Source organism: Mustela nigripes, chromosome 2, assembly GCF_022355385.1.
Source record: "Mustela nigripes isolate SB6536 chromosome 2, MUSNIG.SB6536, whole genome shotgun sequence".
Classification (NCBI taxonomy): Eukaryota; Metazoa; Chordata; class Mammalia; order Carnivora; family Mustelidae; genus Mustela; species Mustela nigripes.
The window spans coordinates 20,951,573-20,964,760 of record NC_081558.1 but is presented as its reverse complement, the minus strand read 5'-3'; the positions used below and the strand labels follow the sequence as shown (position 1 = coordinate 20,964,760).

Here is a 13,188-nt window from a genome sequence, read left to right as displayed (position 1 = left end):
ATTTTGTTCTCTGAACTCTTGTTTTTCTGAAAATGGTTTTATTTTAACTTCATCTAAAAAAATCAAGGTATAATTTATGTATAATGAAATGAAGAAATTTTAAATGTTCAGTTAAATGAGACTTGAGGGGCACTTGGGTGGCTCAGTGGGTTAAGCCTCTGCGTTCGGCTCAGGTCATGATCTCAGGGTCCTGGGATCGAGCCCCGCACTGGGCTCTCTGCTCAGCAGGGAGCCTGCTTCCTCCTCTCTCTCTGCCTGCCTCTCTGCCTACTTGTGATCTCTGTCTGTCAAATAAATAAATAAAATCTTAAAAAAAATAAATGAACCTTGACAAATCCATATATCCCATAAATCCATACCTCAACAAGATAGAAGACACTTCTATCACCCCCAGAAAATTCCTTTGTGCTTCTTTCTAATCCATCCCAATTCCCAGGGGCAACCACAATTCAATTTCTATCACTATGTATTATTAGTTTTGCATGTTAAAAACTTCATATATGGAATTAAACAATGTATACAAAGGGGGGCCTTTCCCCCCCCAACATGATGTCTGTAAGATTTGTCAGTGTCATTGTTTGTATCTATCATTAGTCCTTTGCTTTTTATGGCTTAATAGTATTTTATGAGTAAACTCATAATATTTATTTATCCATGCTTCTGTGTATAGACATTTGACTTGTCTCCAGTATTTAATTGTTATGAATTTAATGCTATGAGCATTCCTGTACAAGTCTTTTTGTGAACATACATCTTCATTTCTCTTAAGTAAATATCTAGGAATGGAATTGCTGAGTCACAGAGTAGGTGTAGGTGTATGCTTAATTTTATCAGGAGCAGCCAAATTAATTTCCAAATTGGTTGTTCCACTTTACCAATGTTTGGTTCTCAATTTCTAAAAAAAATTTTTTTATTAACATATAATGTATTATTTGCCCCAGGGGTATAGGTCTGTGAATCATCAGGTTTACACACTTCACAGCACTCACCATAGCACATACCCTCCCCAATGTCCATAACCCAACCACCCTCTCCCTACCCCCCACCCACCAGCAACCCTCAGTTTTTTTCATGAGATTAAGGGTCTTTTATGGTTTGTCTCCCCCCGATCTCATCTTGTTTCATTTTTTCCCTCTCTACCTTCTCTACACCCCATAACCCCCCGCCTTGTCTCTAAAATTCCTCATATCAGGGAGATACACCACCCAGGTGCCTCATGTAGCTCTATTTTAAACTCTTTGAGGAACCTCCATATTGTTTTCCAGAGTGGCTGCACCAGCTTGCATTCCCACCAACAGTCTAAAATTTTTTTTTAATTTAACCGTTTTTTTTTAATAAGTAGTGATATCCCATTGTGATTTAAGTTTTGCTTTTCCTTAATCAATAATGATGTTGAGAAACTGTTCATGTGTGTGTGTGGGGGTAGGAGTGGGGCAGAGAGAGAGGAGAGAGAATTTTTTTTAAAGATTTTATTTATTTATTTGACAGACAGAGATCACAAGTAGGCAGAGAGGCAGGCAGAGAGAGAGAAAGAGGGAAGCAGGCTTCCTGCGGAGCAGAGAGCCCGATGCGGGGCTCGATCCCAGGACCCTGAGATCATGACCCGAGCCGAAGGCAGCAGCCCAAACCACTGAGCCACCCAGGCGCCCCGAGGAGAGAGAATCTTAAGTAGGCTCCATGCCCAGTGTGGAGCCTGATGTGGGGGTTGATCTCACAACCCTGAGATTATAACCCGAGCTGAAATCAAGAGTCGGATGTTCAACTGACTGAGCCACCCAGGTGCCCTGAAAGATTTTTATTTTTAATCTACACCCAATGTGAAGATCAAACTCACAACTCCAAGATCAAGAGTTACATCCTCGGGGCACCTGGGTGGCTCAGTGGGTTAAAGCCTCTGCCTCCAGCTCCGGTCATGATCCCAGCATCCTGGGATCAAGCCCAGCATCACTCTCTGCTCAGCAGTGAGCCTGCTTCCCCCTCTCTCTCTGCCTGCCTCTCTGCCTACTTGTGATCTCTGTCTGTCAAATAAATAAATAAAATGTTTTAAAAAAAAAAAAAGTCACATGCTTTACTGACTGAATCAGCCAGAAGTATATCTTCTTCTATGAAGTTTTGATTTAAGTCTTTTGCCAATTGGGTTGCTTATCTCTATTCTCAAGTTGCAGAAGATCTTCTATCCTGGATATGAGATCTTTGTCAAATATATATATATACACATGTTGTATATACGCATTTGTTTATATATATATATGCACATGCCATTTATATATGCACACAATATATACATTCTCTTTCTCTCCATGTGTGTGTGTTCTTTTCCCCAATTTGTGACTTTTTTTTTTAGTCTTTGACTTTTTAAAAAATTGAGGTATAATTGACATACAAGATTATATTAGTTACAGGTGTACAACATAATGATTCGATATTTGTATATACTTCAAAATGTTTATCACAATATCTATCATTGCATAGTTATAGCTTTTTTTCTTATTAACATAATTTTTTTCAAGATTTTATTTATTCTTTTGAGGGAGAACAAATGGGGGAGGGCAGAGGGAGAGGAACAAGCAGACTCCCCACTGAATATGGAGCCTGACACCGGGCTCAATTCCAGGGCCCAGAGATCATGACCTGAGCCAGTCAGATGCTTAACCAACTGGGCCACCCAGGGGCCTCTTCTTAAGAGAACTTTTAAGATTTACTCTCTTAGCAACTTTCAAACACGCTGTACAGTATTGTTGACTATGATCATCACGCTGGAAAAATATGGAACATTTCACATATTTGTGTGTCATGCTTGTAAAGGGGCCATGCTAATCTTTTCTGTAATATTCCAATTTTAGTGTATGTGCTGCTAAAGTGAGCACCCCAGCTGACTTTCAAAAATGTTGTCTTTTCATGAACAGTTTTAATTTGGATGAAGTCCATCCTATCAAATTTTTATACTTAGTGTTTTTCTCTGCCCTAAGAAATTTTTGTCAACTTCAAGGTCACAAAATAATTCCCATGGTTTTTCTTCTATTAGCTTTACCGTTTTAGCTTTAGTTTTTGTTTAGGTCTGTGATCCATCCTGTGTGGGTGTGTGTTGTCTATAATTTTAGATAAGTGTCAAGATTCCTACCACCCCCAAACTGAAGATCCATTTCCTTTCTGCACTGAATTATCTTGACATTAAAAAAATCAATACCTGTGTAAATGTTTATCTATTTCTGGCTTCTTTATTCTGTTTCATTGATCTATTGTCTCTTCTTACACTAAAACCACATTGTCTTGATTACTGTAACTTTATAGTCTTTCAAGAGAGAAAGTCTTTTTTTTTTCTTCTTTTTAAAGATTTAACCTATTTATTTGACAGAGAGAGATCACAAGCAGGCAGAGAGGCAGTCAGAGAGAGAGGCGGGGGAGCAGGCGCCCCACTGAGCAGAAAGCCTGATGCGGGGCTCGATCCGAGGACCCCGAGATCATGACCTGAGTCAAAGATAGAGGCTTTAACCCACTAAGCCACCCAGGTGCCCAAAGACAGTAAGTCTTGAAATCAGATAATGTAAGTCTATTTTGTCTAAGTGTGTACCCCTGCTGTCTTTTGGTTCCATTTGCATGGAATATCTTTTTCCACTCCATCACTTTTAGCTTATGTGTATCCTTAAAGTTGAAGTGAGTCACTATTAAAGCATATACTTGGGTCATTCTTTTTGTTCATTTAGTCACTCTATGTATTTTTTTAATATAATTTTTTATTTTTTATAAACATATATTTTTATCCCCAGGGGTACAGGTCTGTGAATCACCAGGTTTACACACTTCACAGCACTCACCAAAACACATAACACTCTATGTATTTTGATTGGAGAATTTAATCCATTTACATTTAAAGTACTTACTCATAGGTAAGAATTTACTAATGCCATTTTATTAATTATATTCTGGCTCTTTTGTAGTTCTTTTTATTCCTTTCTTCTCTTGTTGTCTTTCTTTGATATTTTAGATGTTTTTCCATAGTTGGTATGCTTTTTTTTTTTTTTAAGATTTTTTTTTTAGGGATGCCTGTGTGGCTCAGTCAGTTAAGCATCTGCCTTTGGCTTGGGTCATGATCCCAGGGATCAAGTCCTGTGTTGGGCTCCTTGCTCAGTGGGAACCTGCTTCTCCCTCTGCCTGCTCTGCCCGCCACTCTCCCGGCTTGTACTCTCTTTCTCTGATGAATAAATAAATAAAATCTTTAAAATATATATATATTTTAAAGTAATCTCTATACTCGATGTGGGACTCAAACTTACAACCCAAAGAGTCCCACATTCTCCCGACTTAGCCAGACAAGCGCCCCTACAGTTGTATGCTTTGATTTCTTTTTTTTTTATATTTTTATTTAATTTTTTAAATTTATTTGACAGACAGAGATCACAAATAGGCGGAGAGGCAGGCAGAGAGAGAGGAGGAAGCAGGCTCCCTGCCGAGCAGAGAGCCCAATGCAGTGCTTGATCCGAGGACCCTGAGATCATGACCTGAGCTGAAGGCAGAGGCTTTAATCCACTGAGCCACCCAGGCGCCCCTGATTTCTTTTTTTATCCCTTTGTATATTTACTATAGGTTTCTGCCTTGTGGCTACCATGAGGCTTACATAAAACATCTTATAGTCTATTTTAAGTTGATAACTTCAATTGCATACACAAACTACCCTTTTACTCTTCCTCCCCAATTTTTTTGATGTCATAATTTATATCTCTTTATATTGTGTATCCACTGACAAGTTATTGTAGATATAGTAATTTTTAAAAAATTATCTACTATTTTAGGAAGAGAAAAAGGATGTGCACAAGTGGGGAGAGGGACAGAGGGAATCTCCAAACAGACTCCCTGCTGAGCACAGAGCCCAGTGTGGGGCTCTATCTCACCACAAACGAGATCATGACCTAAGCTGAAACCAAGAGTCTGACACTCAACAGAGTGAGCAACCCAGGTGCCTCACTATAGTGATTTTTAATACTTTTGTCCTTTAATCTTTGTACTAGAGTTAAGTGATTAACACACCACCAGATTACAATATTAGAGTATTCTGAATTTGATTATATACTTACCTTTACCAGTATGCTTTATATTCTCATATATTTCTATTATTAATTAGCCTCCTTTAACTTCAGTTTGAAGAACTTCTTTTGGAATTTCTTATAAGGCATTTCTAGTGGTGAGAGAGATGAACTCTCAGCTTTTTATCTGGGAAAGTCTTTTTCTCATCTTCATTTCTAAAGGACTTCTTTAATCTTGGTTGGCTGTTTTTTCTTTCAGCACTCTGAATATAACATCCCTTTGAATACATCATTTTCTCACAGCCTGTTCTGCTGAGAAATCCACTGATAACCTTATGGGGATTTCCTTGTTTGTAACAAAATTTTGCTCTTGTTTCTTCCAAAAGTCTTTTTTTTTTAAAGATTTTATTTATTTATTTATTTGAGAGACAGACAGAAATAGTGACAGAGAGCATGAGTGGGGAGAAGGAGAAACAAGCTCCCCGAGGAGCAGGGAGCCAGTGTGGGGCTTGATCCCAGGGATCATGACCCAAGCTGAAGGCAGATGCCAACTGACTGAGCCACCCAGGCACCCCTAAAAATCTTTATCTTTGATTTTAGACAGTTTTACTACAATATGTCTTTGACAAAATTTCTTTGGATTGAATTTGGATTGAATGAACTGGATGGCCAAATGTCTTCCCATGTTCGTATATTCTCAGCTATTCTTTCTTCCTTTTTAAAATTATTGAAGTATAGTTGGCATACAATTTACATTCGTTTCAGGTGTTCAGCTACTAGTTCTTTAAATAAGCTTTCTACCATTTTCTCTGTCAGCCCTGCTAGAATTTTGAAGCTTTCTTGGAGTTTTTCTATATATACACCTGTTCCACACTTCTTGTTCCTTCTTGAGGGGATCCTTAAGATCGTATGTCTTCTCTCAATCTTGCAAAGCCAGGCTGGATTCTGATAGCCTCCTGTTTGCTTCCCCCCAGGGCAATGCTGAATGCTCAATTTGTGTTCTTTCTCAGTTTCACAGAGTCATCTGGCTTTCTATGCATACTCACTAGCCATCTGCAAAGGTTCCTACTTGCTACCCTCAGGGGCCTACACAGGGAGCTAGCCATAGATAAAGGAGTATATGAGTGATTGACATGGAGTACTAGGGATGTCCATATGCCAGTTGGGGAATCTGTCCGTGAGGTATCCTCAGTGGCTTGTGGGCTGGCTTCCTGATGGAGTCTGGTTAGATGACCCATGTTCCTTTGATACATTTTGAACCCTACCTGCTATTCTCTTAGCCCTTTCCCACTCCTCAGTCATGAGACTTATCTCAGTGTTCTGGAAGGTGTGGCAAATGCACTCTCAGTGACACCTGGGGCTGTGACTCTCAAAGTCGCTACTCAAATTACCCAGGAGGGTTTTCAGAAAACAGGAGCATCCTGGGGTAGAGAGGGTCCCACCTAGTGTCTAGGGTCATGTCAAGTGTCTTTTCCATTCAGAAACAAGAACAAAGCTAAGAACTTCTGTAGTGGCTGTTCCTCACCCATAAGATATGGCCTTCAGTCCTTCAGGGGCAGAAGATAGGAGAACACTTGAGCCCACTGTAGTCTGAAATGGGGGCCTCAGCTGGTCCTGGGAGCCTCATAGAGTTCCCTGAGCATTGTATGGATGGATCAGCAATTCAACTCTTCCAAGATAATCATTGGTAGCAATTTGGTGTATATACCCTTCTTCCCCTTTATATGCATTTACAATATAGATGTATAATTATGTATCTTGATGGTTTTATTTACATAAATGGGATCATAATGATCTTCAACTTTTTTACTTATAAATATATCTTAGGTACACTTCATCATCAGTACCTATAGATCAAATTCATTATTCTTTTTAAAATTTTGATTTTTAAATTTACTCATAAGTAAGTTCTATGCCCCAAATGGAGCTTAAACTCATGATCCTGAGATCAAGAGCTACATGCTCTACTTACAGAGCCAGCCAGGTGCCCCTAAATTATTTTTTTTACAGTTATAATTTGTTAGTATTCTCTGCATATTATTAACCATTAAATCAATCCTCAATTTTAACAATTGGGGATATTATTATGTTTAAATATTTTTTATTTTATTTATTTGACATACAGAGATCACAAGTAGGCAGAGAGGCAGGCAGAGAGAGAGAGAGGAGGAAGCAGGCTCCCTGCTGAGCAGAGAGCCTGACGCAGGGCTCGATCCCAGGTCCCCAGGATCATGATCCAAGCTGAAGGCAGAGGCTTTAACCCACTGAGCCATACAGGTGCCCCAACAATCAGGGATATTATATAAATTGATTCTCAATTTTAACAGTTGGGGATATTACCAATGACTGGTTATGTTTATACACCTTTACATCGATGGGCCTGTATTTCTGGTTCTTGCTTTCATATTAGGGGCTTTGGCCATTTCCAGCAGAAAAGAATGGATAGCACTTTTGTCTTTTCCTTGGAGGGAACTCAACTATTGGGAGCCATTCTTGTGCCTGAGTCATAACTGCCCTTATGACATCATAGGTCTCTCTCTCCACTATATCTACCCATCCATGGCTAGAGGAACACAGACCTGAGGGGATTTGAACCATCTAAACCCAATCCAAGTGGAACCAATGGTGAGTAAGTGAGAGACACAGGAACCAGTCTTTTTAGAGATGTTCCCATAGATCTCTTAATTAAGATGAGGGGATCCCCTGGCATATGAACACTCCAGAAAGTCCCAGAAGCTGGGGATGTGTGGGATACTGAACAGACAGGGAGGGAAGGCAACTTCACTCTTGCCTTTTCCCTAACTGCTGATTTCAGGAGGAGGAGAAGCCTGAACAAATTAATGAACAAACTCAAGATGAGCCTCAGAAGAAAGAGGAACCGACTGGTTTATCCCCAGAATCACTGACCTCAGAGAAGGTGGAGGTAGGAGGAAACCTGATTGGATGCCTCTGGTCCTTGTGTCCTAGTGCTTGAGGCTAGTGTTTTTTGCATGATCCAGAGCTAAGAACAGGAATAAACTCATCTTGTTTGTTCTCTTTCCTCATTTTTTTTTTTCAGGATGAAGATGTAGATACAAATAAAGACACCAAGACAGAGGAAGAGGTTGGTGCTAATAATGGAGATAAACAAGTAAGAGCCCCTCCCCCAAGGCCACACAGGGCTGGGGCTGGGAATATAAGGGCTGTGTTTGTGGAACAGAATGGTCAACATACGGGAAGCTGGGCTTAATCAACAGTGCATGGGTGTATGTGTGTGTTTATTTGAGCTTATGCACATATGTTTGCTTGTTAATGAAGACTTAAAATGTGAAAGTCAAGAGAAATAAGGATGGGAAAGAGATACGAGGTAGAACTTTATGGGGGTGGACTTAATACTATAACATGATAGAGGAAGAGAGCTGGATGTGATTTGGAGCTGGAATCAAGGATGAAAAGGCAGGATTAGCAAAGGATACTACTTCTCTAGCAGGTGGGTGGGGTCTGAAGGGAAGGATCATGGGTCCTGATTAGTTGGTCACATTCAAGTGGAATATGTAACTCTTTGACCCATAGGTCTTGTCCTAGTCTGACCTTAGGCTGACCAACTTGATCCATATAAAACCGGGTAGACAGGGCAGACATACCCCCATTTTATAGAGCAGGACTTTGAGATTCAGAGATCAACATGTGTCCATGTCCATTAACAAGAGAGCGGTAGAGATAGGACACCTACCTGGTTTTCTGGTTCCAGCTAGTGCCTGTCCAGTGCTACTAAGCTCCAGAAGAAGGACTTATTGTTGATAGGGAATCAGGGTCCCCTTCTGACATGCCCAAGACTCAAGTGGGTGGGGGACGTTCTCTGAATGTCCCTTCTTTTTTCTCGCAAGCTCCCAGAACAAGAAGATAAGCCCTCTACCAGTAATCTAGAAGTCATAAAGATCCAGGCCTGGTGGCGGGGCACCCTGGTACGCCGGACACTGCTGCATGCAGTACTGAGAGCATTGATCATTCAGCGCTGGTGGAAGCAAATCCTGACAAGTATGATGGAGAAGAGGCGGCGAGCAGCGCTAGAGAACTTTACACGGAAGGAGTGGGCAGCGGTCAAGCTGCAGTCCTGGGTTCGCATGTGGCGTATCCGTAGGCGCTATTGCCGGTTGCTCAATGCTGCCCGCATCATCCAGGCCTACTGGAGGTGCCACTCCTGTGCTTCCCGGGGTTTCATCAAGGGCCATTACAGAGTCACAGCCAACCATCTGCATCTCGAGCTAGAGATCTTGCTGGGCTCAGGGCCTTGCATTGTGTCAGAGTGTATTCCCCTCCCAATAAAACAGTGAAGTGGTCTTCCCCCAGCCTTTCTCTTTGACAAGTTCCAGGAGGTCAGGGAAAATGATAGCAGATACTAGCATCTCATATGCTAGCGTGGAGGAATGGGCAGGAGTTGTCCGAGGATTCTAGGGAAGGATTCTGAAACTCTTTCCAGACTGAGTAGACTGTGATTAATTTGCAAGGTCTGCCATAAGTAGAAGAGTTGGTGGAACAAATCTGCCACGTTGGCCAACTCGAACATCCTTCAGGTAAATGGTGCCCCTCCCCAAAGTTGCATGTAAGGGAGGTCTGGAGGGTGGTGGTTAGTGATGGCAATGGCAGCACATTTGTCAAGAATTCACCCACCTAGGTCTAGTTGTTCGGGGATTGCTCTCTTACCCCCATGACTGAAAAGAGCCCACCCATCCCAGACTTTGTGATCCTGGCTCCCATCGGTTCATAAACTGGCCCCCATACACAGAGGGCAAGGAGAGACAGATGGAGGAAGCAGGCCATTCTAGATTGGCAGGTAGCAGGTTTAATAAGCAAGTGAACTTGCATATGAAGCTTGTCTTGGGTGGCTGCAAGGTGAGTAGGTCTCACTTGCTAAAATCTTTTTTTTTTTTAAAGATGTATTCATTTATTTTAGAGAAAGGGAGTGGGGGAGGGGCAGAGGGAGAAACTCTTTAAGCAGACTCCCTGCTGAGCACGGAGCCTAACTTGGGTCTCGATCCCACAACCCACGAAATCATGATCTGAGCTAAAGCCGAGAGTCAGATTCTCAACCGATGGAGTCACCCAGGAGCCCACTGCCTGTCCGGATCTTCAAAATTTACATAGAGGCCTTAACAGGTTTCAGTCACATATATTGTCCAGATGTTCTCAAAACCACATGGTTCTCTCAAGATTGTGTCCTTGAAAATGGCTCTCACTGTGGGATGGTGGGTGGCATGCACATTGCAAGGACAAGGAAGGAGGCAGGAACCATCAGTTGCCTGGGTCCAGCTTGCAAGTCAATGGGCAGCCATGTCCCCTCAATGGCCTCCTTCAACAGCTCCCTGTCTGCCTTAAACAGCTCCCTACCCAACTGGTGACTGTATCCTCATACATAGCCTCCAAGTCAGAATCTGAGACCCAAACTGGACTGTGCATAGCCCCAGTCCTTGTTCCCACTTTTACCTCTGTCCTTTACCCTGAATGGAGGCTAGGATGCATTCCCCTTCAGATCTGGTGAGTGTGGGAGGTTCCATTGGGGTGGAGATAGGAAAGAAGGCACTCCACTGCTAGCCCAACCCTCTAGTGAGTGTCAGGTCACAGATCCAGAGTTGAGAAGGACTGGCCATGTCTGTCTCACCCTCTCTCCAGGTCAGTCTAAGCAGAGGCTGCTGGAGCTGGGGCCTCCGACAATCACTTCCTACAAAACGTTGCCACCTGGGGTGGAATTGGGGCCTAGGTGATGATAAAGGGCCCACTAAAAGAAGCTTAGGCTGTCACTCTGCCCATCTGGGCACTGCTATCCTGTGGTTTCCTATAGACACACAGGGTCCTGGACTCTCAGGTTATTCTCCAACAAGACTACAAGCTCAGAAGCCCTGTGTTTGGTTCTGCTCCATCTAATCTGCCCTGACTAGTCCTTCAGCTCACAGAGGTTCTGAGACACTGCCTGGAGGTCTCAAGTTCCAGCGCTCTCTGTCTTTCACTGGAGCATGAGCTCTGATTTCCTGCTCTGTCCCTCCATGTCCTACTCCTGTGTTTCACACAGGTCCTGGTCCCTCACTCTTTGAAGGATTTCTGTGTTCAGTATCTCAGAGTAAAGAGCAAGGACTTGGGAGTCAAACTGGCATAGGTCTGATAGGTCTGATCCCTTGCTCCATCACTCACTGCTGTGTGGCTGGGGACATGTCATTTTACCTCTCTGTGCCCCACTGTAAAGTGGGGTTGATTCTCATCTTTCAGTTCAAATGTCAAGGGCCATAAAAATCCAGCATCAGCAACAAAAGAAGGAAAGGGGTCACACTCACCTTAAAAACTGGCAGCCAGGGAAAAACACCAAATTTGGAGATACAGTGGAGTGGCCCAAGAGAGCACAGCGAAGTATGCTCATCATTATTGGGGTGCTGCCAGCCCCAGGCCTCTCAGTGAACAGAGATAGGGAATATGTTTGTGCGCACACACAACATGCATTGCCATCATCTGTACCATTTATCTATATTGAAACATATGAGTTCACACTGACATCTCTAATCCCAATCTAAAAGAGTTTGGGGTACCTGGGTGGCTCAGTGGGTTAAGCCTCTGCCTTCAGCGCAGGATCGAGCCCCGCATCAGGCTCTCTGCTCAGCAGGGGGCCTGCTTCCCCCTCTCTCTTTGCATGCAGCTCTGCCTACTTGTGATCTCTCTCTCCCTGTCAAATAAATAAAATCTTTAAAAAAATCAAATCAAATCAAATCAAAGAGTTCCTTCTAGTTTTCTCCTTTCTATATTTCTACCTCCTGTTTCCAAGATTAATATACCTGGTTCCCATTTTACTTAATACATTTTCTTTTATTTTTACTTTATTTTATATTTAAAAATTTTTTATTTTAACTCAATTTAGTTGACATATAGGACATTATTAGTTTTAGGGGTGGAATTTAGTGATTCATCAGTTGCATGTAACACCCAGCGCTCATTACATCAAGTGCCCTCCTTAATGCCCAACACCCAGTTACCCCATCCCCCACCTATCTCCCCTCCAACAACTTTCAAGTTTGTTTCTTAGAGTTCAATATCTCTTATGGTTTGTCTCCTCTGTCTTCACCTTATTTTTCCTTGCTCTTCCCCTATGTTCATCTGTTTTGTTTCTTAAATTCCATATGTGAATGAAATCATATGGTATTTGTCTTTCTCTGACTTATTTCACTTAGCATAATACCCTTTAGTTCCATTTGCATCATTGCAAATGGCAAGATTTCATTCTTTTTGATGGCTGAGTATTATTCCACTCTGTGTGTGTGTGTGTGTGTGTGTGTGTGTGTGTGTGTGTACCATATCTTCTTTATCCATTCACCTGTCAATGGACATCTGGCTCTTTCCATACTTTGGCTATTGTGAACATTGCTGTTGTAAACATTGGGGTCCATGGGTCTCTTCAAATCACTAGGTTTGTATCCTTTGGGTAAATATCTACTAGTGCAATTCCTGGGTTTTAGAGTAGCTCTATTTTCAACTTTTTGAAGAAACTCCATACTGTTTTCCAGAGTGGCTGTACCAGTTTGCATTCCCACCAATAGTGTAAGACGGTTCCCTTCTCTCCACATCCTCACCAACATCTGTTTTTTCCTGACTTGTTAATTTTAGCCATAACTGGTGTGAGGTGGTATCTCATTGTGGCTTTCATTTGTATTTCTCTGATGCTGAGGGATGTTGAGCACTTTTTCATGCATCTGGTAGCCATTTGTATGTCTTCCTTGGAGAAATGTCTATTCATGTCTTCTTCCCATTTCTTGACTGGATTTTTTGCTTTTGAGTGTTGGGTTTGATAAATTCTCTATAGATTTTTGGATACTAGTCTTTTATCTGACATGTCATTTGCAGATATCTTCTCCCAATCCATAGGTTGTCTTTTAGGGTTTTTTTTAAAGATTTTATTTATTTATTTGAGGGAGAGAGAGCACAAGCATCAGTGGGGAAGGGCAGAGAGAGAGGGAGAAGCAGACTCCTCACTGAGTAGGGAGTCCAATATGGGCTCAATCCCAGGACCTCAAGATCACCACCTGAGCTGAAGACAGACACTTCACTGACTTAACTGACTGAGCCACCCAGGTGCCCCTGCCTTTTAGTTTTGTTGATTGTTTCCTTTGCTGTGCAATAGCTTTTTAGCCTGATGAAGTTCCAATAGTTC

General features: G+C 42.1%; 1 protein-coding gene and 1 non-coding gene across 2 annotated transcripts; one reads left to right on the top strand and one right to left on the bottom strand.

The window, feature by feature from the left end:
- Nucleotides 1-2,760: 2,760 nt before the first annotated feature.
- LOC132012658 (U6 spliceosomal RNA) lies at nt 2,761-2,867 on the bottom strand. The gene has a single exon (XR_009402662.1). It is a non-coding gene; the product is annotated as a U6 spliceosomal RNA (small nuclear RNA).
- A 3,301-nt stretch (nt 2,868-6,168) lies between these two features.
- Nucleotides 6,169-9,334, top strand: LOC132010418 (IQ domain-containing protein F1-like). The gene is made up of 3 exons (XM_059388288.1): nt 6,169-6,198; nt 7,837-7,938; nt 8,888-9,334. The coding sequence occupies exons 1-3, from the start codon at nt 6,169-6,171 to the stop codon at nt 9,332-9,334; spliced, it is 579 nt and encodes a 192-aa protein (XP_059244271.1).
- Nucleotides 9,335-13,188: the final 3,854 nt, after the last annotated feature.

Excerpts from the sequence above, each read along its gene's own strand:
- LOC132010418 (XM_059388288.1), top strand. The coding sequence starts at position 6,169 with ATGTCCATATGCCAGTTGGGGAATCTGTCC. Across the intron at positions 6,199-7,836 it reads GCCAGTTGGGGAATCTGTCC|GAGGAGGAGAAGCCTGAACA; the intron begins GTGAGGTATCCT and ends TGCTGATTTCAG. Across the intron at positions 7,939-8,887 it reads AATCACTGACCTCAGAGAAG|CTCCCAGAACAAGAAGATAA; the intron begins GTGGAGGTAGGA and ends TTTTCTCGCAAG.